Source organism: Rhinolophus sinicus, linkage group LG07 (genome assembly GCF_036562045.2).
Source record: "Rhinolophus sinicus isolate RSC01 linkage group LG07, ASM3656204v1, whole genome shotgun sequence".
In the NCBI taxonomy this organism is placed as follows: domain Eukaryota; kingdom Metazoa; phylum Chordata; class Mammalia; order Chiroptera; family Rhinolophidae; genus Rhinolophus; species Rhinolophus sinicus.
The window spans coordinates 100,954,696-100,978,993 of NC_133757.1; the positions used below are offsets into that span (position 1 = coordinate 100,954,696).

Consider the following 24,298-nt stretch of genomic DNA (forward strand, 5'->3'; position numbering starts at 1 on the left):
CACATTCTGAGGTACTGGGTAGACATGAATTTTTAGTGGATACTAACCTATTATACAAAAGGTATCAGAAGAGGTTTCCATTTTCCCTATGGATTATGGAAATACTAACATGGAATCAGAATGACCAACATCTTCATCCTTTGCCTGCAGACAAGGTTGCCACAGTGTAGAGCAGGTGAGGGATGTTCAAAGAAAGTCTATAGAGGGGAGGGAGGCATCAGAGTTTGGGTCTTCGTGGTGTAATGATTCAACCTGCCTCTAGCAAGGGGCTGAAGTTGGGGTTGTGTAATCGTACCTGGGAGCCCTCTTTGTACAGCCATCTGTTTATAATACAGAAGAAGAAATGCTAGCAAATTTTAATCTGGAAATGCAAAAAGTTCCTTTTAAATAAACATCTCAATGTAGTGAATTCAATTGAAAACTTTAAATCTATTGCTTTTGCTTATATTGTGTACACGAAAAATGCTCAGTGATTTGATGTCTTTCTTATGCATTTTGTACTAACTTTTTAAAACATTCAGTAAAGTGTTTTGTTATAGAGAAACGGGTTTTCTAAGAAAACCAGGAACTTAAAATACCCAACTAAGAGTACTTGTTCAAGATGCCTGTGATAATACAAAAGTAACAGTTCTTTCTAAATATGATTAGTTCATATTACAGTTCAATATATGGGGAATCAATTTAATTTATTTGATGGTATTTCACTTTTTAAACTAACTCCCCTAAATTTTATTATCACTATTTCCATTTGACTTATTTCTCAATTTTAATAATTATTATTGGTGTCAGTGTTTAAATAGCTTAAGAGAACAAGGGAGAGGTTTTTGAAGGTATGTTTTAGGACACATTTTAAAAGGTTTATTAAGGAAAAAGGCCTCCTATCCATTAGAAAAATAATTTTTACTTGACAATATACTATTAAGTTATAAATGATCATTCTAAAAGTGATTTTTTAGCTGTGGGGTTTTCTTTTATTTATATGTTAAGATAGTGCATTTTATGTGATTGCAAATATATTTAATGCTGCTTATTCAAATAAGCCAAGATTTCCATGTTCTAAAAAGAACCAACTTTCTGACTTAATTTAATTAGACTTTAAATATAGATGCCTTAAAATTGAGTAGCCTGGGGAACTTAAATTATCCAAAAACTATAAAGTGAAGGAAAAAATAAACCTACAGCTGGTGAAGAAAATTAAAGCAATAAGAAGCAAGAAGAAATAACTACATCTCGTAATTTTTATTACCTGGACTCTAAAGACAGTGGTGCGATTCTGCCATTCTTCCTGGGAAGTTTCAGCCTCCCCATGGATGGAAACAGCTGCATGTGCACTGCTCAGCTATGCAGTTTTGATCAGAATTCTTGTGTGGTTTTTTTTTTTTTTGTATTTTCAGATGACTACAACTAGTAAAGTGTCAGTTTTTCTTATAGAGACAAAATGTTTTAGATAATTGATAATAATGGGGTTTGTTAGCAAGCTAAAACACTTGCATGCCATATTAAAAACTTGATTCTAGTTTATTTCTGCTGTGGCTACCATTTTGCATGCATGCCTAATTTGCTCACTGGGGCTTAGGTCATTGGTTCTCAGAATCTGCTGTGCATCAAAATGACACGAATAGCTTATCTCTGGCAGAGTTTCTGAGTCAATAGGTCTGGGATAGGGCCTGAGAATCTTTATTTCTCACAAATTTGTGGATGATGCTGATGGGTTTGGTCCAGAACTGCATTTGGAGATTTGCTGGTTTAGGTGAACTTCAAGAGAGCTATACAATTCTTGCAGAAGAAGACCGGGAACAGTTTAACATCGCATTTGTTACATAGACAAGTCTTCATAAGAGTGGTGGACTTGGTTTGATGGAGAAAAGGATAGAGAAAAAGACAAGTATGAAACAGAAAGGAAAATTGATAAGAGTAAAAAACGGGATGGGGGACAGTTAAAGAGTCAAAATGGAAGCCAAGAGATGGGGAAAACCATGAGACAGAAAGAGAGAGCATGGCTCATAAAACCTACAGAGAGTAGGATAAAAACACTGGGAGAAAGAAAGTCAAAGAGGTGGGGAAACAAAGAAACCATTATGGATAGATTCACTGGCCAGATTTCTGTTCTGATTAAGTGTTGTTTTCACAAAAGGTAAGCCCATGCTTGTCATCAGAATTTAACTCTAACTATAAAGAAATAGGTCTATTATATTCTCTCTATTAATATTCACCAGGATTCAGTGTAATGAATATAATTAAGGGCCAAATATACAAATCTACATAATTCATCTCTATGAATGTAACTATAGTTACATCTTCAGGAGATGAGGCCCTGCAGACTTCCGCTTCACTGCCGGGTGCCATGTCTCTCCCATGAGAATAAGCCTGGCTTTGCCTGCTGGAGGACCAGAGCCAATCACCCGGTTGCCTCACACAAGGTCCCAGGTATGACAGCACAGCTGGTGCACAGATTACTAAGATGCATGAGAGATTCCAACACGGCTGATTTTGGACAAACCTAGCCTGAGCTGTTGATCCACAGAATTGCTAGTAGTTAAATAAGAGGTTTCTACGTTAAGTCACTAAGTTTGTAATATAGTTACCGCTGACTGATGCACCAGCTAACATTTATTGAGTGCTAATTATATGTTAGATACTCCTCTAAGCATCTTAGAAACATTCTCTCACTGAATCCTCTTAACACTCCCTAGATATACTCCTGTCCTTCCCATGTCCCGTAAAGAAAACAGCCAGGATTTATGCCCAGGCCTCCCCAGCTTGATCTCTACGCTCCAATGCTGTACGGCTTCCATCTGAATTTGCTGGTTGGTGAAACCTGAGAAACTTATACAACTTTAAGGATTATTACTTTACAGATTGCTAATGTTTGTTACTTGGTCTCTTTAAATTTAGCACTAAGGCAAGAGTCTCCAAATCTGTTTCACTGAGAGACTACTTTTGGAGGTGAATTTGCTGCTCCTACCAGGTTCCTTTTCCTGCTTCCTGCCAACATTTCAATTGGTGGGGAGCTCTCAGGTCGCTCTCCCTACCTGAATTGCTAGCAGGTTGAAGGGGAAATGGTCGGCAGTGGGCAGTTTAAAAAAAAAAATCTTGTGTACGTAGTAGTGAGTTACTTTAAGATGCTATATCTATATCTATATCTATTTTATATATTTATATGTTATATATATTATATATATTATATTATATATGTATTATACATATATTATATTATATATATATATATATTTAAAGAAGAGAACACACATACACACATATTTAAGGATAAAAACACATATGTATAGCCATTTAAATCAAAGGTAATTGTAGCTTAAGCTCACCATTTTAGATAGTGTGCTTATTCTTACTGCCACCACCTAGAGACAGTGTTCTGAAGTTTAATTTCTTCAAGGTGGTGACTTTAAAAGTCTATAATACTTGAGGGAGTGGGAACAGCAAGGCCTCTTCAGTGTATCAGTTATTTTACAGCACTTAGAATTGTGTATGTCCTTGTCTTCCAAAAATAGTACCTTATTTCCCCATGATTGAGAAATCTCATTATTTTACATTAATAACCAAAGCTCATTTTTTCCAGTGAGTCAGATCTGGCCAATTAAAGTTCTTTTATAAATATGTGTTTTTGAGGCTTCAGATATTTGAACAAAATCCTAACTGAAAAGTTACTATGACTCCCAGCATGCACTGGATGCCATGACAGTTTCCGAGGAGCCAAATAGGGAGGACAGAGCAGGAAACTGAGGATCCCACCTCCTGGGAGGAAACCGAAGAGCCATGTCAATGGGATGTCATCAACTTCAGCTTTCGGGAGGCATAAATACCCCTGCGGGAGGGACTTCTTCCATGCAACTCATTCTCTGAGTTTGCCCGCACTTCCCTCTCTAGTGTGTACTTTCATCTCAATGAACTTCCTGTGCTTTTTTGCATCGGCCTTGCTCTTGAATTCTTTCTCGTGTGTAGACAAGAACCTGGTCGCTGCTCCGGGTTGAGTCCTCTCCTGGTCATCCCCGTGAGCCAGCAGTAACACTTAAACAGTGCCTGCTGTATGCCTGCACTATTCTGACTCTCTACATTTAATCTTCCCCAATTCCCTTAGCATAGCTACAAGTTTTGAACCCTTTTACAACATGAGGAAAGTGAGACAAAGAAAGGGTAAAAAATATTCATAAGTTTACACAATCGCCTACTGTTTGTACTCACGCTCAAACCAGGCACTTTGGCTCAGAACTCACATTCTCCATTTCTACACCATTCTGCCTCTTCAGACATAACTGGGCAGATTTGCAGGTTAGTACACGTAGTATGTGCAGAATCACTTTCCTAAAATACTGGCTGTGATACTAATACATAGAAAAGAACGGATATTTTAAGCTAATGAAATCAATGTAAGATTTCCTTAAGTGACACATATTTTGTATTGCAATGTAGGTTTCTCTTTTTCATTTCTCTTTGTTATGAGAGGTCTTGGTGACGTCCCCTTCAGCCCTTTATCTCTGGTTCCTGCTGTGACTACGGGCGCTTCACTCACCACAGTTGTTCTCATCGGCTTGGTTCCCACAGTCGTCCACACCATTACAATGGAGAAGCTGAGGCAAGCACTTGGTGATATTCCCACAGGGGAAGTAGCCAAGGGAGCAATTGACATCCTGTCCACTCCCATGAGAAACTGGGATGAGAAAGGGAAAGAAAGGTTAATATGAAAGCACTGCAAAAAGTGGTTCCCTCCCCGCACCCCAATATCCTCCCAGCATGTACAACCCTCACCTTGCTTACTAGCCTGACACCAAGTATTTTCCAAGAACCTCCATTGTAACAGAATATTCTTTTCCGTATCCTCAGAAGATGCCAGGATTTTCCTCTCTTTCCTTTTTCACATACTGGTTCCCTCCTGGAATGTCCTTCCCACCCTTGTTTGCTACGAAATGCCTGCCTATACTTTACAGGTTAGCTCCCTTCTTTCCTTTCAAATTTTTTTTCAGCCAATCATTCTAAAAATCACGAATTTACTGCATTAGCTCAGATTCAAGGCTGGTCTGGTACTAGAAGACGAAGAAGACATAGAGGATATCAGGCATGCAGATGCCATGTGCTCATTCTTACGAGTATATTGGACAGTTTCTAAGTGTGAGGCCCTGGGCATACAGCATTGAGGGAAAAAGAGAGTTCCTGCTCTTTTCAGATTGACTTCTTTCATTTTACTAACATGCATTTAAGGTTCCTCCATATCTTTTGTGGCTTAATGGCTCCTTTCTTTTTGGTCCTGAATAATATTCCATTGTCTGGATGTACCATAGTTTATCCATTCACCTACTGAAGAACAGCTTGGTTGTGTGCAAATTTTGGCAATTATGAATAAAGCTGCTATAAGCATCCATGTGCAGGTTTTTGCATGGACATAAGTTAACTATGCCATTGTAAAACTTCAGATTTATATAATTTCAAAGGTTATTGTAGACGCCAAGTATAATTCTGTTGCTTATTAGCCTTACCAAGTTTGTAAATCTTTGACACTTTCCAGAATAACTGTCAATTATGAAGAAATAAAAACAGAATAGTTTGAACAGTCAATAAAGTTATTATGTAAAAAACATACTTGTAGTCTATCATGAAAACATGAAAAGAATAAAAGTGTCTATTTCCTTTGTAAGATACAGTGAATCATTTTAATAACGGGGCAAGTGGTATTCTCATAGAGAAGCAATTAATTTAAGTCAGGTTTTGACTGTACTTAGTGGCTTTAGAGCACATAATGTGAGGAATGAAATAGTCGAATCTATGAAATAATGAGCTGTGTTGAAAATAGTGTTCCCACTTGTGAAATTATTTTTAAATTATTTATCAGTTTTTTTCCAACAAATTGATCAAAACAAAGGATCTGTATTCCACAGGACGTCACTGGTAGAACATCATACATTTCAGAGACCTCAAGTGTACATATAAATAAATTGATCTGCATTGAGACTACTTTCATATATTTATTAAGATAAAAGATAATCAGAAAATTCTTTGATAAATTGTCAATCTTCAGACAATTACTGTTTGAAGATGTTTTAACTAGACATAACTGTGTTTTCATGCTGTTTTCAAAACTCTTCTCAGAGTAACTTATTTTCATGAATATTGTGTCCTGTCTTTAAAATTTATATTTAGAAGCAGAACTAGCTCTTCAATAATTCTGCATGAAATTAGTCCCACATTTTAATAGCATAATTCAACAGATATAATCTAAATCTTAAATAGTAAGTGATATTTTAAAATAACTTTTTAATTTTCAAATGATATCAAACTTAAATAGAAGCTGTAAATGCAGTGTAAAGAATGATTCCCTCCCACCCCGAACCATTTGAGAGTAAAGTCTTGACCTAAGCTCCATCACCCCTAAAATTTTGGTGTGTATAAGCAAGAACATTCACCTAAATAATCACACTAGTACCATCAAAATCAGGAAATTAGTATTGATAGCTTACTACCATTGAAACCTTAGAACCCATTCAAGTTTCACATATTGCCCCCAAAATGTCCTTCATAGTAAAATAATCTAGTTCACAACCATTCCTTGCATTTAATTGTCACATTTCTTTAGTTTCCTTTGATCTGGAATAGTTTCTCAGTCTTTCCTTCTCTTCTATGACCTTTTACACTTTTGAAAATTGCAGGTTATTTTGTAGAATGTTCCTGAAGTTTGGCTATCTGATGTTGCATCATAATTAGATTTAGGTCTAGTCACTTCACAATTTGTCACCCTTTGTTAAAATGGCAGATAAGCCATCAAGTCTAACAGCTTCGAGTTTTCACTTTTTTTCTGTGGAGCCCCACTTATACAAAATGCCCCTGCGTACTGTTTTTGTCGTGTGCTAACCTAAATATTTTAATGGTTTGAAAATTTTAAAGGGGTGAGAATAAGAGTGTATTTCAATAAGAATTATTTTAACTATCCTCTTTAGACTGATACTTCTTATACAGTCTTTGTGGCTTGGGTCCTAATGGGGATTCACCTTTTCCAGCCTCTCTGGCTGCTGCCTTCTCTGGGTATGGATTTCTTGCAAACTCCGTATCTCTTAGATGATGCTCATGCAGAGTAACCTAACCTTCTTCCAAACATATGTGTAGCCAGAGCAGTCAGGAAGCAGGAATTATAAAGAACAACTAAAAAAATTCCCCCCCATAAGCTTTTCCAAAGGATCACTATGTGTGACACTATTAGGTTACGGGATGGAATATAAAACAATATTGGAATTGAAATGGATTTTCTTACTGTGGCAAAATGTACATAACATAAAATTTATCATTTTAATACATTGTGAGTGTACACTTTAGTGACATTACGCACATTCACATTGTTGTGCATCTATCACTACTATCTATCTCCAGAATTTTCCATCATCCCAAACTGGATAAAAAAAAAAAAGGCTAAATGCCACGAAATTGGTGACAATGCCTTAATCATATATGTGTTGTGTAGGCCGGAGTGCCTCTTCCATCCTTGTCAAGGGGAGTGCTTGTTTTCCCCCTTTCTTTTAATACTTGAAAAATTTCTTGAATAACATAATCCCCTAATTATCTCTCTGGATCCAAAGCTGCCATGGTTATTACTACTTCACTTAAAAAGATGGATTCATACATTAAAGAAACAGGAGAATAGCTGTTCTCACAGAAGTACCTTACTGAGCAAGTCCTGTTTTATTGAGTTTTTATAGTTCTTCCATTTTATATATAAAAAAATATAATTGTGGTAAGAACACTTAACATGGTATCTACGCTCAATAAATTTTTAAGTGCACAATACAGTATTGTTAACTAAAGGCACAATGTTGTACAGTAGATCTCTAAAACTTAGTCATTCTGTGTAACTAAAACTTATTTATACCTGTTAATTAGCAACTCCCTATGACCCCCTGCCTCCAGCCCCTGGCCACCACCATTCTACTCTGTGCTTTTATGAGTTTGACTACAATATTTTAAATGCCTCTTGTAAGTAGAATCATGAGGTATTGTCCTTCTGTGATTGGCTTACTTCATTTAGCATAATGTCCTCAAGGTTCATCCATGTTCTCATATAGGGCAGAATTTCTTTCACAAAAGGTATTGTTATTTGAATGTGAGAAATCACCGACTACATTGGCTATGATCCTGTAATATATGGTGATGGAAAGAGAACTGACTCTGGGTGGTGAACACACAATGTGAGATATAGATGATGTATTACAGAATTGTGCACCTGAAATCTATGTAAATTTACTAACAATTGTCACCCCAATAAACTTTAATTAAAAAAATAAAGTAATCCAGAAAAGTTGGGTTCTGAATATATAAAAAAGTTTTAGGCTTAACCAATTTGTTTCACTTATATATTCTTTCTTTTTATATATGACAAAGATAATATTTAAAAAAATCTTTCCAAGTAAGTCTAAAGGCACTTGCAAGAGTATAAAATAAAATTTTACATGATAATAATAAAAAAAAGAGTGGTTGAAATGCCACCTTTGAATAGTTGAATAGTTTTGTATTTGAATTGGCATCCATATGGGCCTATAAAGGCTGCAAGTTGGATACACCAATAAAAAATTGGTAAGAACAGACGCCAGTTTACTCAGAGCATTGAATCTTGGTCATTTAGTAACTGCATTTGATAACTAAAGTTGGAACAGAGTGTGCAGTGAAGAGAATGTGCCATTGTTCACTGACCAGTCAGTGTCCAGGAAGTAACTAAGCCCATGAAGTTTCTGTTTTGTTCTCTGCATATGTCCTTAGTATGTCTCCAGTGTCGTCAGTGCAGGCAGAGTCAGAGAAAAATCAGAAGATACTCAAAATTTATTACCCATTACAATATTTATAAGGATCGTGGCCCTGTCAGGTGGAAGGAATAAGAAAATAATAAAACTTTAATGTGATAGTGAAGACATTTGTGAAGGAAGTTGGCTGCTATTTACTTGGGGCACAGAACTCTGCCTACTTGAATTAGATCATAAATGAAAGAAGTTACAGATAAAAGAGGTATGATTTCACAGGAAATACTGTAAAAGACTTTGAAATGGGCAAACAAGATAAGTCTTACTGGGCTAGATTATTTCTACCTTACATTGTCTTTGAATTTAAAACCACAGCAAGTTGTAGAAAATGTATAGTAATGCAAATGATTTTGTCTATAGAAATGTAGATTGTGTTTGACAGAAACAAACTGTGAGATACATTGATGATTAGATCTTGGTGATTTTTGCATGTATTATGCAAATTTATTTCAGCATTTCTATTGATCTGTGTGTGTGTGTGTGTTTTGTATTCTCCTTTGACTTGGTTGTAACATCTTACTGGTTTTCTCACTAGCAAATGAGTTAAATAAAGTCTTTGAGACATTTTATTTTTATATGTGCATGAGAATTATAATTGTATCCCCTCCTCCCACCATTCCTCTTCCTCCTCCTTCTTCTACTTTTTAAAATATTGTTTAACAGGTGTGGGAACCCATTTGGAACCCCAAAGTTGGTATGAAGGTTATTTTAAGCTAAAGACATTTGAAAATCAACAGATGCAGAAGGAAGTCTTCTGGGATCTTCCCTTATCTGACTAAAAACAGAAACTTCTGGGAAATGAGGCTGCCATAAATTCCCTTTTTGGGAAGGTTCTACTCCCAGGAAAGAGACCAAGAGTAAACCTACCATAAATTTCCTCTGTGGGGGAATTTCATGGCCACGGAGAAGAGGGAAAGATTCTACTTACATCTACATAAACAAAGGTTATCACAAATTTTCTTATCTTACCTTTGCTCTCTTAAAAAACCATTTGTCTTTCCTAGAAACCAATTTGCTATTTTGCCCTAGAAGCCTTTCCTTCCCTTTCTCCTTTTCCCTAGTCAGTCATATAAGTCCCTAACTTTAACCATTTAGTAGGTTAGATTCCCATTTAGCTCCTGTTGTGATGCATACAAATACACTTTTTCTCTTGTTAATCTGCCTTTTGTCATTTTAACTTGCAGGCCCCAGGCACTGAACCTAAGAGAGCAGAGGAAAAGTTTCCCCTCCCCTATACAGATCTAACTCAAACTTCAGGAATGTAGACTTTCAGACTAACTGCCACTGAAGGGTGTGCACTTGGAGTTTCTTCCTTACTGTTAGAGCTTCAGGTGGTCATCCTGGACATAAGAAACTTCACATACTGTGTCCTGGTAAAAAACTGTTGGCCCCAAAATAACCTCAGCTTGTTTGAGACGAAACCTCTGTTCATGTGGTATGGTAAAATTGTCCCTTTAATGGCTGTGGGTATTTTCAATGGTGATAAATTTTAGAATTAACATAGAGATAATGAAATTAATAAAATGTACAGTATTGGTAATGTATTTTAATATAGGAATAATCTGTGCTTATTGGGACTATAAAGTGTTTTTTTGTTTAAATGTTAGAGAGAATTAGGCAATTAACTTACTAATTTTAATTTAAATAAACATAATTGAATTTAAAATTGATTTTATGTTATCAGAAAATTTGACTCAGTCAATAAATAATATTGAAATATTTAAGAGACTAACATTTACTATACTTAAAATCTGTTTTATTGGATTTTCTAGCATTTTTAAGCAAACATTTAAATATTTAAAACAAAATCAATCATTACATATAAAATGCTATTTAAAATAACTCAACCTATTTAACTTACTTAGTCTTGAGTGGAACTAATTGTTAAAAGGAGTTCAGTTTATTCATCTTCAGTTAAATATTAATAAAGTACAGGAGTGAAGGTGGTTTATTTTTTAAGATTCATAAATAGAACAATAAGGTTTGTAAAGTGAAGTTAGAAACTTAAGGAAACTAGGTTTTTTAATTTGTTGGTAAAATAAACTTGCAATCATTTAAAACCCAAGCATGGTAGACATTGCTGGTTTGATGATTCCATAGTAATTCCCAAACTCTTCTCTCGCTGCCCTTCAATTATAGAGACTGGAAGAGCAAAATACATTCCTTGCTAGTTCCTTTGCTTCTGGGTGGCTAAGAGGCACAGTTCTGGTGAAGAGACATGGGAAGCCGACAGCTGACAATGTCCTGGAGGTGTCAGCTTTCCTGATACAAGAAACAGATGGCGCTGCGTGCATCAATATTTGTCTGATCCTGAACACAAATTTTGTTGAGGCTAATGTTACTACAGTTGTAACATTACAGTTATAACAACTAGTTTAACATTTTTGTGTTCATCAGCTTGACCTCATTATTCTTATTGATTTCTATAATAAATGTATTTTATAAGTGTATTAAGAAGTTTTAAAACCACTGATCGTTGGGTTTGTTTCTTCAATTACACGCTTATATGCCTATGGTTTTTCTGCACCCCCAAAACTCATTTTTGTATACATGACCTACAGCAGCCTGTTGTCGAATTTATATAAATCCAAGATTTCTCAAACTTTAAAAATCTACACCCTGTTGTAATGATCAAACATATTTCATATACCTTTCCTGAGATGCTGATATTTCTCATAGAGGTAAATATATACTTTGCTTCACAGTATATGAGGTTGGTGCAAAAGTAATCGCGGTTTTTGCAAATATTTTTAACCTTTTAAATCGCAATTACTTTTGTACCAACTAATATATATTTAGGGGCTCCCCACCAACGAAGATAATTTGGTCCAGCACTATTTTTTGTAGCTATTAAGAAAGGACTATTTTTCCAAATATAAACTTACATTAAAATATTGGCAATTGTATGTTAAACCATGCATACCTTACTCTATCCATTTCTCTATTCTGGTAGGCTACTCTTCACTGAGAATCTCTGTTTAGATGGCTGTATGTAGTTTGGCTATAAATAAGGGAGGTTCAGTGATTTTTGGATGTGAAGCGTAATGGAGACAGCAATACTTTTAACTTAATCTCTGTGTGTGTGTGTGTGTGTGTGTGTGTGTGTGTGTGTGTGTGTGTGTGTTTGCAGACACAAAACCAAGCATTAAAGCACAAAGGATGAGGATAGGAGGAAGAAAATGGTTTCATCTGAATCACTTTTTGCTTATTTTAAAATTAAATTTATTTAGTCCTAAGATGGTAGCAAGCTCTTTTCAGATAAGGAGTGGATAGATGAGATAGAAAAGTTTAAGGAAATGAGATTTAGTGCAAATGTTGCTAGGCTTATTTCACAGGGAAAGTATGTAGCTTAGAAGTAGATATATTTCTAAATAAGTTTTTGAAGGCTTTCTGACCACAATAAATGATATATTAAATATATATGACTACATTTATACACTGAGAATTTATAAGGCACTGAGACAAGAAAATTAAGAATTTCAACAGAGATCGGGGAGCAAAATAGACTCAGACCTGAATGAAAACACTTAGCAGAGCTCTAGTGATGCAGCGGACAGTTGAAGAATGTGACAGCATGACAATGACGAGGTTATGTGGCTCTACTAGTGTTGCCAGAAAAGGGTTCTTGGTATTCATCAGAGGAAAGCATTCAAGGATGCACTGCGTGAGTCAAGCAAGAGATAGATGTATTAAAAGGATAGTACACTCTAAAGATGGTGAAAGCAGTCAGGCCTGCACAGGAGCAGCTGCCCAGAGGAACAATGAGACTTGGGAATTTCACTAAAAATGAAGGCATAAAATAGTCAAGACTTAGGGGTGGGGTTCCTAGGTATGTCCTCACTGACCACTCCTTCCCATTGGAGGATGGATTTTTGTTCTTATTTGGCTCTATCGGAACTGTCAAGGCAACACAGGGGGGGTGGAGCTTTTCCCTGACTGCAATGCTAATAATATTATCATCCATTGCAATTAGCTAAAGTTCACCTTGAGGGGCAAAATGGCATCCTGGATCTGTTCTCGGCCACCGAGATCTAGTTCTGGCCAGTCTGGTAGCTGCACTTTTTCTTGAGGATGATCTCATCTCTTCCCCCTTTTGTCTCCCCTTACCTCCTCTTTCCCTTCCTCCCCCTCTCTCCCCATAGCCCTATTCTTTCCGCTTATGGTAACATTAGCATGGTGTAAGTTAATGCTTAATGTTGACATAAATGCATCTTGCTTTAAGTGGTACTTGAAATTAAATTTTTGTGATGACAGTTTTTGAATCGAATATTCTCATCTCATACAAACATCACTCATAATTTAAGAAATGTATCACTTAACTTTCTAAAAACTCACCCTAATTGAAAAATTACTCCAATGCATGAGAACTCAAATAACTATTCAAGTCATGCTTAAAGCAACTTGGAAAAAAATGCTTAACAATTTTAATAGCAACAGCAGAAACATTTTTGATGAAGCTCTTAAATCTCTTCCTTCTCCTAGAAATCCTTCGTGAGGATGGAGAAACAGAGGAACAGTCACCTATGCTGATTGCCAAGTGAGACACAAGCATTGAGTGAATATCAGTGACTTCCTTTTTTTCTGCCAGAGAATGAATTACTGTCATCCCTCAAAGACTAAAACAATGTGTATGTGGTGTGCATGAGTTTTAGGGGTCTGTGTGAACTGTAGTGCACAGAGAAGGAAAAAATGGTCTAGACTTTGTGCAGCTATTGTAACTTTTTCTTTGGCTTAATTGGGTTCCAATGTTATTCGAGGGCCAAAGCCAGACAGCAAGTACAGTGAAACATTTTTATAATGTGGTTTTGAGGAAATTGTACCAGTTTCCATACAGTAAGGTGATTATGCTGTGGCTGGCTATCATTTTTTTTTTTTTTTTGGTGGGGGGGAGACGTGATTTGACCTGGGTTACATCCAAATCTTGAATCCTTCTCTGAGAACTAAATCCTTAAGTGTTTCAATAAACATTTCTTAGAAGCTAAGTACCTAGTGATTTATCATTAATGGAATAAAACTTAGCTTTTACTTGTTGACAGATCTTGACAGAAATGCATAAGCACTTACAATTGTGTCTAGGGAACTCATGAAAATCAACTCAGTGAAATTATAAACCTATTCTGTAACAACATTAAATGTTAAAATGGAAAATTTTAACATTGCTGCTCTGAAATCAATGCAGTCACTGCACTAAAGGCAGTTCTGCTCACTTAAATTTAAAATAAAGTAGGTGAGCACATTTAATTAAAATGTTTATAGTGATTCTGTACAGCTATGACTTGTGTTAGCACTAAGGTTAAGAGTTTTCATTGGATTCTGTAACTTATTTTCAGCATTTGAAATCCTTTTTACAATCTATGGAAACTAAGCAATATTCCTATTTTCTAAGATAATTACTCACATCATCAAAAGTAGTTTGCTAAAATACCTTGTTAGAAGAAAAACAACAAACAAAATAAACAAAAACCAAAACAAACTCCCTTTCAAAAGATACAAAGACAAACTTTCCCTATATTCAATCCACTTATTTTTAAAGATAATTTCTATTTTCAGTGATGATTATCAATAACTATTTCAGATATCTAGAAACAAAACAAATAAAAATATCAGATGTAATAGAGGATTGTTAATTTATAGGGTGTAATTATGGATGTATATATTTATATATATAGTTCAACACTTTGAGAAATGAGATAGATATACATCTATTGATCTAAGATATTTAAGGTATATCATTAAGTTACAGAAAGTATATTGAACAACAGTCTATACAGTTTGAGCTTATTTACATAAAATAAAGGATATATAACAGTTGCATTTATAAAGATATGATATATTAACAAGAAACTGCTAACAGTGGTCATCTTTAGGAAATGGGACCAATAATCTCAAAAGAAAGGAGAGATATTACTCTGCAGTTTATATGCTTAGGAAAATTTGGACTTTAAAAAAAAGTGTTTAAAAGTATTTTATTAATAATAAAAAAATAATCCAAAGCTATTTAGAGATAATTCAAATATGTGAAAATTTGATTTCTTAGCTATAGATTAAAAACAAACCCTGATCTGTAATACTAGTTAGTTTTCTTTAGACCTTTCAAAACAAGGTAGGATGAGGCCAGTGGTTCTCAATCAGGGATGATTTTGCACCCCAGGGGACATTTGACAAAGTCTGGAGACATTTTTATTGACACATGTGGAGGATGCTATTGGCATCTAATAGGTAGAGCCCAGGGATGCTGTTAAACATCCCACAATGCACAGGACAGCTCCCCCAAACAAAGATTTATCTGTCTTAAAATGTCAATAAAGCCCAGGTTGAGCAACCCAGGACTAAGACACTGGTGCAGAATCACTGGGAACAGTCCACGCTGGCAGACTACCAACGCATGGACTAGGCAATTAATTACCTCAGTGGCAGTTCATCTTTAGTCGAGATATTCTAATTGATTTCAAGAGATATTAGAAGTAGACAGACATTACCAGAGACATTACTGTGCAGCTGTTGTATCTCTTGAAAGGTTGTGATCGTTGTTGTTTTTGACGAGTAACTTGGAAAAGAGGTTACAGTTTATGTCCACTAATGCCAGGGAGGATATTCATGTGAGTCATAAGGAATAATTTCTTAACTACAAGGATTATCAAACAATGACTGGGTTACTAAAATAATCTCTGGAGGTTTCAAAAAATTGGACAGATAATGTAAGTATATTCTGCCAAAAATAGAGGAATCAGCCGTAGAATATTTTCAGGATGCTTGAACTAGTTCCATGAATCTATGAATAACATAAGCAGAAGTTTAAAAGAAGCAATTGTTTAAAGGAACATTTTAGGCTTTACATTTGAGATTTTGGGATATGCATACTCTGTACACATAAAAAACCTTTAAACAAATTCAATTGTCTATACCTCCATAAAGCTGAAAAATAGCAAAAAAATTCAATTTGCCTGACAAAATCCAGATACTCAATATCTCTTTATATTGCCTCAGTCCAGTTTCTCTTTTTAAATCTTCTATTATGTTCCTTCTCATAACTTATATTATTAGCTCCAGATAAAATTGGTCACTGTGTGTGCCCAGAATTATGCCTTTCTCATTGCCTGTCCCAATTTCAGTCTGACTTAAGGCCTCACACAGAGCTGGTCCAAGGACAGACTGTTTTCCCCAAATGTGCCATGCACATTACTGCCTCCTACCAATAAAATGGCAGTGGGGTGGGCAGGGTGGTTTTCTTATTTATTTGCCAATAGCCTATGCTTTCTTCAGGATTCAGATAACACCTCCTTCTGAAAGCTTCCATTTCCTCCTCAGACTGGATTATGTGCCTCTTTTCTGTTTTATTAGCATCCTGTACTAATCCCATCTCATCTCCATGGTGCACTGTATTGTAATTGCTGTCCATGTATGTCTCTTCCGTCAGCTCTCTGAGGGCAGAGACCACGTCTCAAATCATGGGCAGATGCTCTGTGCTTAGTTCGCATGGCTGTTTGTTTGTTTATTTAATTTTTCAATTGCAGTTGACATTCAATAATATTTTATACCAGTTTCATAGCATGGTAGCTTAAGATGGCAATACATATTTATGAATAATAAATGAGAATGAAAGATATGTGATGAATTGGATTGCATAGAAATGGACTGATTTTTCATGAGCGCTATCTACTATTGTTACCAGTTTAATAGTCCTTGCTGTATTTCACTATTATTCTCCCGATATCATATCATTAGCTTAGGAGAAAAATAAGGACATGCCTATTACAAATAACTTCCCACGAAAACCAAGCAAAAAAGAAAAAAAAAAAAACTGAGAAAAGTTAGGTTTTGTGATACGTTAAATTTTTAGTAAGTTCATATCTTTCAATTCTTTCTATTGAATTTGATCTGATTTTTTAAAAATCTTGTCTCATTTATGGGTATCTGATAAGTTGGTAGAACAACATCTGAAGATAATACGTGAGGTTTGTTTTCTCCAGGAGTCTTCACTCATTTATTCAGTGATATTCATTGCTACATAGGGAGGGCAGTTATAGCCTAGAACCAAGAAATATATTACTACCTGAATTAATTCATAAACTTTTAGCTGAAGCAATATCAAAAGCCCAGATTTCCATTGCAAGAGCCAAGCTTTTTGGGGGATAACGCTTTTTTTTTCTCTAAGCTCAAAAAGGTTGACTTGTCTGGAGGACATAGAACACAGTGTTTATAGATAAAGCACAGAGTAAAGAGAATGTATATGTGATAGTTAATTTTATGTGTCAACTTGGCTAGGCTATAGCTCTGTCTAGTGGTTACTATGAAGGCATTTTGTAAATGTTGTTAGCATCGACAGCCAGTTCACTTTAAGAAAAGGAGATTTCCCCCAATAGCATGGGTGGGTTTCACCCAATCAGTTGAAGCTATAAGAGCAGAAATTGAGATTTCCTTGAGGAAGAGGAAATTCTACCTGTGGACCAGTGACAGCTCTTTCCCATGAATTTAAAACTTGCCCAGCCATACCTCACAATCAAGTAAGCCAGTTCTTTGAAATGAATTACTCTATATCTATACCTGTCTATGTATACATATCTTAATATATGCATAGGCACATACATACAAATAAATATATAAACATAAATAATATAAACATAAAAATCACTTCTTATATCTGTGATTTATTCCATACGTATATTTCTCTCTCTATATATATTTTCCACTCTCTATATCTGTCTCTCTATATATATTTCTCTCTATATATATTGTTTCTCTGGTAGAACCATGACTGATTTAGCATATGATGAGGTAGTTTCCTGCCCCCCAAAGATATAAGAATCCACCAGAAGGCAGGAGGAAATGGATTAGAGGGAACCTCTATCCCCCTGGGCTCAGACCAAACAGACAATCTGGAGAGAGGATGAAAACTATGCCCTGTGCGAGGAAACAGGAATCACAAACTGCAGTGGCCCATCTCCATCCCCATCACATGGTGTAGCCACAAGAGAACAGAAACGGAGATGTGGTGTGTTTAAGGACAGAGACCGAAGGCCACTTTCTACACTCTTACTTTACGAAACCCTGGACTGGAATGGAAGAATGTCCAGAAGTCTACCAGGCTCCCCATGGGTGATGGAAGTAGTCCAGAACGAGCGAGCCAACCACTAGAGGCCTCATGAGTGGGAGGAAGGTACAGACTGCCCTCCATGACTCAGCACTAGGAGTGTCGGGGAGCAATGGCTGTGACAAGGACACAGAACCAGGAACTAAGGATGGGTGGTGTGGTTTCCCATGTGAATGACCTAGCAGTGGACATAAAGGACCAAAAGCACATTCCCCTCCCACCAACGTCTAGATGACGAAAATCATGGCTCCACTCGGAGTATTCCTGGAGAGACGAGGAGACATGGGAGGTGGAGCGCCTTCAACTGGCAAAATATTAACCCAAAACATATTGAAGGGAAAAAAGTAGGAGCAGAAGTAATTGGATTACTTGGAAGTAGATTAAATTTTCTGTTATATGGTGAAGTGGGCATTCAAGTTCATTTTAATTTCAGAGAAGTAAAGGAAGTTCCATGATGTTTTTGCCCCTAGGTTCCTAAAAGGAGTTTTACTGTTTCTATTTTACTTGTGTCTAAATTGTATATTTTTCAATATGACTAGTTGCAGCCACATTTTAAAAATGGCATATTCTATTGTGGGTGCCTATTTTTAAAAACTGATTTAAAATCAAGCATGGTGGAGCTCAAAATACATTTGCAATGGGTTCTTTCCATGACAGAGCACTGAGATGAATTCCAACCTTATCTACTCAAAGGCCACTAGGCTGCTACCACATAAATCCTTTCTGGAGGAAGGTAGCACTTTAAGCAAAGTGTGCAGGACTAGCTCATCTGGCATGTCTGGGAAGGGGCTGCTTGGTTTACTCTGCACGCTCAGTGATGGCCTATATCTGGGAAGCATTCGGTAAATCTTTATGAGTGAATAAGTAGATCTCTAAACAGAGTAGTTGAGATTTATGAATCTGGCTTTTTTGATTTGCAGCACTGAAAATTTGCCCTTTTGAGACATATTTTTGTGGCAAAGCCACAACCTCAGTTACATCTAGCTGTTTCTCCCAGACCTGCACTTGTACGGCTAATCTTGGCAGGAGAAAAGCACATGATCCATTTCAAATCCAGGACCACACCTAAGGCGGTCCTTAACACTGACCCGCAGTTGTTCCCTTCCTCCATACATTCTCTCCGTTTCCTAGGTGATGATTTTATTCCTTCTCTCCTCAAACCTCCAGCATCTCCTCTCCCATCTTCCTGCTTCAGTGATAAAAGCAAGGTCAGCAGAGTAACCCCGCAAGTGCCCCCTACACATCTCCCCATGGACCACCCTCCTGTGCTCTGCCTTCTTGCCCTTGTTATGGATGAGCTGTCTTTGCTGCTGCCTAAAGCCAGTCCTACAGCTCAGCTCCAGGTTCCACTCCCTCACTCCTCTCAGGACACACTTCAGTGGTTCTCCCTTACCTCAGCATCATCAATTTTACCTCTTTCCCCCATCATTCCCAACAACCTGAAAACATGCTGGCATGTCTTCCTTTTTAAAAACTAGACAAAGCAAAAAAAACCCCCCAAAAACAAAAAACAAAAACCCATCATGGCCCATACCACTTACATCCCCATTTCTTTCTTGTCTCCCCTTTTTAGCAAAGCTTGTCAGAAGTTTCTATATTGGTGTGTCTGGCTGAATTTTTGTTTTTAGCTTTACTTCTAAAGTTTTGGAAATCTACTGAACACAATATTAACATGCCCTTGTGAATGTGGGCTATATCACGTTGATGGTGCTTTCAGGGCCTTTTGAGGGGACTTGTGTCCTAGGAGTTCTGTCAGTTTTTCAATCGTCCATTTCCACAATTCTTCACTAGCTGTCACTTCAACTATCATTAATTTGTCTGCCTCTGTAGTCTCAGTACTCTAATTACCATTTCTAATTTATTATTTGAATCAGCTATAACTAAAAATGCAGATATTTAGACGTGATAGACGTTTGAGTAAAGAGTGAGCAAATAAGCTAAGAATGAGAGCCTGAAAAAGGACATGATTTCCTTCCTACTTTCTTTTTTTTTTTGCTTAATGTCTGGGTTTTAAAAAATCAAAGTTTTTGACATTCTAGGATAAGGGATCTTCAGTTGGATAAGACATTATTATAAACATTGCTTAGGGCTTAGTATTCTGCCACGATAAGCATTCAGTCAGCATTTATTTAATAAATGTACATTTTTCCCAACACATAGAGTAGTCAAAATTTCTAAAGTTTCTATTTATACCTTTCTAGCATATATCTCAAACTATGACAAAACTCTTTTCTGACTCTCCAACCATAATTTATTCCTGCTCACTGATGAGATAGCAGTTAGTTTTATTTATTATGCTAGTAGTGCAGCCAAGGAAAAAAGATCCTAAATCAAGGGCAGTTGTATTTCTTCTTAATAGCTCTTCCATTCAGCATCTTATTTCCATTCCTACTGTCTCAACTGTGATTGCAATCTGTATCATCTCACATCTGGGTAATACGTTTTTAATGGCTTCCCTGAGATTATACTTTAGACTTATAGTCAAAGCATCCCAACTAGCCACAACCTAGTTTTTTAAATCTAAGAATCCATTACATTAACTTTTCACTCTGATTAGTAGTTTTTTTCTTTCACGTTTTGGAGCATTTACTGTATTTTAGGCACTGTGCTAAGCACTTTACATGCCTCATTTCATTTCATCCTTATAACAATGCCACTAAATAATTATTAATATTATCACGATTTTACAGGTAAAAGACATAGAGGAATAAGTTACTTGGGGATCACAGAACTACTAAGTGGCAGAATTGAGATTCAGACTCAGGTCTGTCTGATTTTAGAACATGCATTTTTAACTGCTGTGCCTCTACTAGTCCCCCATATTGACTATGAGCCCCTGAAAAATCATTTCACTTCCGCCTCCCCTTCTGTGGTGTATGACAGTGTCCCTGCACGTCTTTTTTTTTTTTTCACCTTAAGTCTTACTTTTCATAACCAAGCTCAGTTATACCTTTGAACTGACTTCTGTTCTGGGTAAACTGTTCCTCTTTTGAAATCTTTCAGTGCAAGGATGAGATGCTGCTTCATTGGGGGCATTTCATGTTTGTGTTGCCCTGAGTATTCCAAGATATTTCCTCACAAGGTCAAAGAAAAACATGATGCTTCTAAATAGACATTTTCCTATTGTTTCTTGACAGTGTATTGGAGAAGGCAGCATTATAAATCCATGGTTCATATGGAGCTATGGTTTCCAATGAAGAGAATGGTTTATTACCCTAGCTTCTCCTTCCTTCATATTTAAAGAGTAAATAAAAAAAATAAATACAAAAATAAACTGAATTAATGAAGCCTCATAGAGAACTTTATATTTAAATACCCAAGGTATGGGAAAGAGGGAACAAACAGCCGAGAGGAAAAATATGTACTGTGTATTCTGAGTGGCAGATACTACGTTACTGACTTAATAGGTTATGTTTTATTCTTGGCTGTGGCTCTAAATTGATGGGCAAATTTGGGCAAGTTACTTCATCTTACTGGATTGCAGGTTTCTTCACATGTCAAAGGAGACAGTTCCGGCTGCTATAATGTTATTCGATTCTAGGCGGAAGATGAAGTGTTAATAAAAATAATTGAAAGTTCATTTTTCAACAGAAAGTACTAGAGAGAAAAGATAAATGAAGTAACATAGAGAAGAAACATAGGGTGGAATTAAGAAGTAGGGAATAGATTTAAATAGTGATTGGGAGGAGTCAGAGAAAGCCTTAGGTGCCTACCCATTATCCATTTTCCCCTTTCTCTCTAATAAGGGAATTCCCATTTTGTTTGTGGTGATGATGCATTCAGTACTGGAAGATGAGATGACTGGCGTCAACATTAATGATACTTCTGTTTCCCGCTGTCCCTGCTGTCTTGGCAGTGAGGCATGGCTACGTGACCAAATTCTGACCAATGAGATCTACAAAGTAGAAGTCTTCTCGGGGGAATTTCTGGAAAAGCTATTGCTTTCCCTTTCTTCCTGCTTTAAACACAGACGTAAAGCCTGGCGAGACAGTGGCCATCTTTCTATGCATCAGGAGATGAATGTTTAACATAATAACCAGCGCACAGAGGATGGTGGAATAGAAAGGCAGAACGAGCCTGGGACCCTCATGGGATGGCCAGACTGCTGCTCCAATGCCAGCAAGCACTTACTTGGGACTGTGCTCACGCGAGAAAATTAAATTCTTTTTTGTTGAAGCCACACCGTGGTTTGGTCTTGCTCTTTGTTGCATCGGAATGCATTTCTGATAGAGAGGGGATCGATGAAAATAGCAATACAGACTCTACCCTGGAGGGGAGCATGAGAACCATGAGTGTGTCTAGGTAAAGGAAGCCTGAAAATGATTGCCTGAAACAGGTGAAGACAAGGTAGGGTTACGGCTTCAGAAAGTTCGTCAGGATAAATGAATGTAATGTCTTTGTTTCAAGATTGGCGGAGCACAATGGAAAGAACAAGCAAGACGTGAAAACAAGAAGTTCTGAGTCATAATTTTAAAGAAAATTTGATGCTAATGGGAAGAGACGTTAAAAGGAGAGCTGGTACATGTCTATGATAACTTTTGTAACAGTCTTGTGTTTGCAAAAGGTATACTTTTTAGGTACACACAAGAGAGTATACATACTCCTGGACCAGACAAACCCAAATTGAGAAATGTTCTACAGAACAACTGGCCCACATTCTTCAAATCACACATCACTGTCTTCAGATTAAAGGAGACTACAAAGCTATGGCTGCTGAATGCATGGTGTGATCCCGGGTTGGAGCCTGGATTAGAAAAAAATGTGTTTTTTTTTTCTATAAAGGTCATAATGAGGACAAATTGATGAACTATGAATATGGTCTTTATATTAGTCTTATTTTATCAATGTTAAATTTCCTGAATTTAGTAATTGTATGGGGGCTTAGAGAATGCGATTCTTAGGAGACACTGGCTGAAGTCTTTAGGTGTGGAGAGTCAAATGTCTGCAACTTACTCTTAAATCATTCTGCAAGAAAAAATATGTACGTATGTGTGTATGTTTGGTGAGAGATAGAAAGCAAACATGGGAAAATGCTAACAATGGGTGAATCCAGGGGAAAGGCATATAAGTGTTTATAGTGCCACTTTTGTAATATTTCTGTTGGTTTGAAATTTTTCAAAGTAAAAAAATGTTTTTGTCTTTTTTAAAATAAGTTTGGTAAATATTTTAATATTGAATTTACTGCAGCTGAAACAGGTTGTAGTTTCTAGGTTTTAAAATTTTTATTATTTGAAGAATATTTAACTCCCCCGTTGCCTGGTATTTGAGCATATACCCACACAATTTTTGAGTAAATATGAAATTACCCAGATACCACATACATCCGTGTGTGCATATGTAATGTACTCATATGTGTGCTTTTAGCTTTCTGAGAATTATGGATGTAAGACAGAAATAATTTTCATGCCAGAAATATTATTTTTAAGATATGTCATTCCGTATCATTTGTGTTTCTATGATTCCTCTCCCCCGCCTCCCATTTTTAACACAAAGGACAATGTCAAAGGCATTTACAGGCTATAAGAGCTGGAGAAGGTTTTATTGGACATGACATAGATGTTTCATGATGCATAGTGAAAGGATATTACCTTTTTAGGGGGATACGATAAGCAGGATTGTGAATGTCATTAAGAGGCAGCTCAGGGAAGTGACTACTGGCCAACTGCATATCTGCAGATGACAGGTTAAGTGGCCAGTGATTCCTTTTTAGAATTCCCATGAAACCTATTATTTTGTTAATGACAGCTACAGTGGGCTTAATTTTAATGCTTTCCCATACAACCACTTATTATTCATCAAAATCAAAGAAGCTTATTTAAATCTGAGTGCTGGGCTATCCTGCTTTTTCCTTTTCTTGGAATTACCTCATTGTCCTCAGACAACAGAAGTCCCCAAGGCTTGCTCCACACACCTGTACTGCTGCTCACAGCACAAGCTAAGTGTGGCTGCCATGGGACAGGGAGGTTATTCTTAGAAGTTCCCAGTCGTGTCTCTGCAGGTTTTATAACTTCTCAGTTTTCTCTTCTAGAACACGGGGATTAATAAATCTCCCTCCCAAGTTTCCTGGTATGATCAGATGAAGCTAATGGATGTGAAAGAGTCCCTCACCGCCTTTCCCAGAAGTCACATGTACTAAATGTGCATTTCTCTTCTTTCTAAGTCCACTGGTCTTAATTTCCAGGTTACTTCTCTTGTAACTAACAATTGTGCTAAAAATATATTTAACAGAATCTATAGCATCCAGTCAATCACCAATTCATGACATTGTGAGCACCATGGGATAAATATTGGCTAAGATGCCAAGAGTCACATGGGGCCCACTTCGATGCTAGGACCTTCTCTGATACCAAGTAGATACTGCTTATGCCTTTCTTTTCTTATAAATGTCTACCAGGAACTAGTTAACACGCTTCTTAAT

The 24,298-nt window shown here is 36.6% G+C and overlaps 1 protein-coding gene and 1 non-coding gene across 2 annotated transcripts in view; both read right to left on the bottom strand.

Annotated features, from left to right (window-relative positions):
• RXFP1 (relaxin family peptide receptor 1) overlaps positions 1-24,298 on the bottom strand; it is an 88,427-nt gene that overhangs the window by 49,105 nt on the left and 15,024 nt on the right. Inside the window, exon 2 of the mRNA XM_074338389.1 lies at positions 4,529-4,666. Within this exon, the coding sequence (XP_074194490.1) occupies positions 4,529-4,666 (138 nt within the window). The remainder of the gene's footprint in view (positions 1-4,528; positions 4,667-24,298) is intronic.
• LOC141572979 (U6atac minor spliceosomal RNA) lies at positions 7,399-7,524 on the bottom strand. Its single transcript, XR_012498568.1, has one exon. It is a non-coding gene; the product is annotated as a U6atac minor spliceosomal RNA (small nuclear RNA).